The sequence below is a fragment of the Triticum dicoccoides genome, chromosome 4A (assembly GCF_002162155.2).
Source record: "Triticum dicoccoides isolate Atlit2015 ecotype Zavitan chromosome 4A, WEW_v2.0, whole genome shotgun sequence".
Taxonomy (NCBI): domain Eukaryota; kingdom Viridiplantae; phylum Streptophyta; class Magnoliopsida; order Poales; family Poaceae; genus Triticum; species Triticum dicoccoides.
In genome coordinates this window covers 723,022,519-723,025,228 of record NC_041386.1, presented here as the reverse complement: position 1 = coordinate 723,025,228, position 2,710 = coordinate 723,022,519, and the positions used below count along the sequence as shown (strand labels likewise).

The 2,710-nt window shown below is 50.0% G+C and overlaps 1 protein-coding gene across 1 annotated transcript; it reads right to left on the bottom strand.

Annotated features, from left to right (window-relative positions):
• Positions 1-1,051: 1,051 nt before the first annotated feature.
• On the bottom strand, positions 1,052-2,236 carry LOC119288181 (probable glutathione S-transferase GSTU6). The gene is made up of 2 exons (XM_037567806.1): positions 1,777-2,236; positions 1,052-1,664 (listed from the first exon to the last, which is right to left on the bottom strand). The coding sequence occupies exons 1-2, from the start codon at positions 2,113-2,115 to the stop codon at positions 1,266-1,268; spliced, it is 738 nt and encodes a 245-aa protein (XP_037423703.1). The 5' UTR covers positions 2,116-2,236; the 3' UTR covers positions 1,052-1,265.
• Between the last annotated feature and the right edge of the window lie 474 nt (positions 2,237-2,710).

The window sequence follows — 2,710 nt, the reverse complement described above, 5'->3', positions numbered from 1 at the left end:
AAAAATTCGATGCGAATAGGTGTGAATTAACAAGCTGCTCATCCTGTCCAGGTTCGGCTTGTTCAGCTCGTGTGGTTAAGCTTGTTAAGCTTATCGAGCAAAAAAAATAGTTCAGTTCTCTGTTCATTTAAAGCTCATTAAACTCATGAGCGCTCGTTGATAGACTACACTGTATTACGGCCTACGGGATGAGAGCGTGGGTGTGATTTTTACGAAGGAATATGGTAACTACATGAGGAGGTGCGCTAGTTTGATCCCTCTGATGGGCTAGGCTAGGTCGATAAGATTAATAAATGGGTTGAGGTGCCATGAAATATTGGCACTTAAGATAATAATATGTGTTGTGTTGTACTAATGAGTTTAATGAGTTGCCTGTGAAACTTGTTAGCGCATTCATTAAGCTTTACATAAAGCGAGCTGAAATAAACATTTGCCTCTGTTCACTAAGCAAGTTGTACAAGCTTAACGAGTTGAGCTATCGAGCTCTCACGTGAGCTACGAGTTTCTAATCCTACCCTATGTGCGGAGGAGGAGAGGAGTCCATCCCATGCTAATGGTTGCATGTGTATACTATTTGATACCTTTCTCAATGTTTAAATAAAAAATCTGAATGTTTGGATGATAGCGGAATATTTTGGAGGCCAGCGACCCGAGAGAAGAACTTCAAATGCAGGTGTTGTCTCAAGAAAATAGCGAATGACGGCGGCTAGAGAAAAAACCATGGGTTCGAAGGTGTTTTCCTATGGGTGAACGGGCCAGATAAGAGGGAGCCGGGACTCCGGGATCCTGTCGCACCTTTTCGTTTTCTATGTCATAATTGATTGTTGGTGAAGCTTATCACTTCAGGTATCCTGTGAAGGAACCCCGCAAAAATAAAAGATATCTTGTAAAGGAAATTAATAGGATAGTCTTATATATTCAGGTAAGGATTTTCCAGTGATTTTCTCAAAGGAAATCTTATCCCTAGTAAAATCCATTCCTCGGAAATCACCACCAACAGAGCTCGGGAATAATCTGCTTGGTAGAACATACCGGTAATTAAGATGCGAGGTGCAAGATGGATGAAGCTTCAATTTATTCACGAAACAACATGTCAACAACTCAGATCGAAGAGAGTGCACGCCTGCGTGCCATCGACGAGGAGGAGACACTAAGGACCTACTAGTAACAACAGTTCAACTCTTGGGGTGAAAACAACTAAGAAGGCAGAGGAATTATTGGATCGACACGATCCTCCGCCGGTAATGGAAAGACACGATCATTAACTAGTTACCGGTGACGGCGATGTTCCACTTTGGATAAAGCACCGTAGTGATGTACTCCTCCAGCTCGTCCACCCCAGGCAGCAGCGCCTTGACCGGCTCCGCGACCCTGAACCTCTCCGCCCATGCGGCTAGTTTCGGCGTCCTCGCCGGGTCGATGAGCGGCCCCAAGCCGGCCAGGCGGCCTACTGCCTCAAACCAGGGAAGATAGCACCCGAGCGCGATGTCGAGGAACCCGATGGTGTCACCACCGAAGAACGGCGCCTCCGCCTCTGCCTCCCCTTTGGAGCACTCTGCAAGGACACCTTCCAAGTGTCGGAGCCCGGACAGGGTCTCCTCCACCTTACCGGCTCTCTCCTCCTGCTTCGCTGTCTTGAGGATGCCGATGCACGAAGGAAACAACTGTGGCAACAAAGCGAGTTGAGAGGAGGTATATTCTGTGTATGAAATGAACTACTTCTTCGGTCCCATAATATAAGAGTGTATTCTACACTAGTTCTAAGGAAGTACTAACCTTGCCGTTCACATAGGCGGCCCAGAAGCGAGCGACGGCGCGGCTGTAGGGGTCTGTGGGGAGGATCGACGTGCCGTTGCCGGCAAGGCCGGGTGCGTCGTCGAGGTACTCCAGGATGAGCAGCGACTCGCAGACGGGCCTGCCGTCGTGGATGAGGACGGGCACCTTCTTGTACACGGGGTTGGACGCGATGAGGAGGTCGCTCTTGCACCCGCGGTCCTCCGGGAGGTACTCGTAGCTCAGCCCCTTTACGGCGAGCGCCATCTGGGCGCGGAGCACGAAGGGGCTCACCCCGGGCGCCCACCACCCCAGCAGCTTCAGCTCTTCACTGCCGGCCATCAACGTTTCCTCGTCTTCCTCCCTGATACTCCTGTCCTGTATATCTGTTGCTTAAGTGTATGAGTATATGGCAAGGCCCGAACTGCGATCTTTATAAGCACGAGTGGCAAAGATGAAATCGTCTGAAAGGAAACAAGACAAAAGTTGGAGTCTGAGGCAGGAAAAACTAATTATAAGAGAGCATGTTGATGCGGCACCTACCCACTCCCCACCTACCGCACCTTCTGGGCTTCTATCCTCCACCTCCAGCTAAAAATTTCAACAATGTGCCAGATACAAAAAATGCTACACCTACGGCACTGCTGGAATTTCAGGTACACCGAGTGTCATGCTCTTCGCCGAGTGCTAAAACACGGACAGTCGGTAAAGAAAACTTTGCCGGGTGCCACTCTTGGCAAACCCAGCTTCACGGTAAACTGTCTTCTTTGCCGTCACTGCCCACGGTAAAGAGGCACCGCACGGCAAACCCTGCAGACGTCGAGAGCCGCTTACGGCAAAGAGGAGCCACGTGGCATGCCCGTCCGCAACAGACGACTTCGTCAGTTACTGCGTACGTTACCGAGAGCCGCCATACGACACTCGGCAAAGTATATGC

What these genes read in the sequence shown, in the direction of transcription:
- LOC119288181 (XM_037567806.1), bottom strand. Translation starts at nt 2,115, where the DNA reads ATGGCCGGCAGTGAAGAGCTGAAGCTGCTGGGGTGGTGGGCGCCCGGG. An exon ending in CCGCCTATGTGAACGGCAAG is followed by an intron (nt 1,665 to 1,776) that starts GTTAGTACTTCC and finishes TTGTTGCCACAG; the next exon opens with TTGTTTCCTTCGTGCATCGG.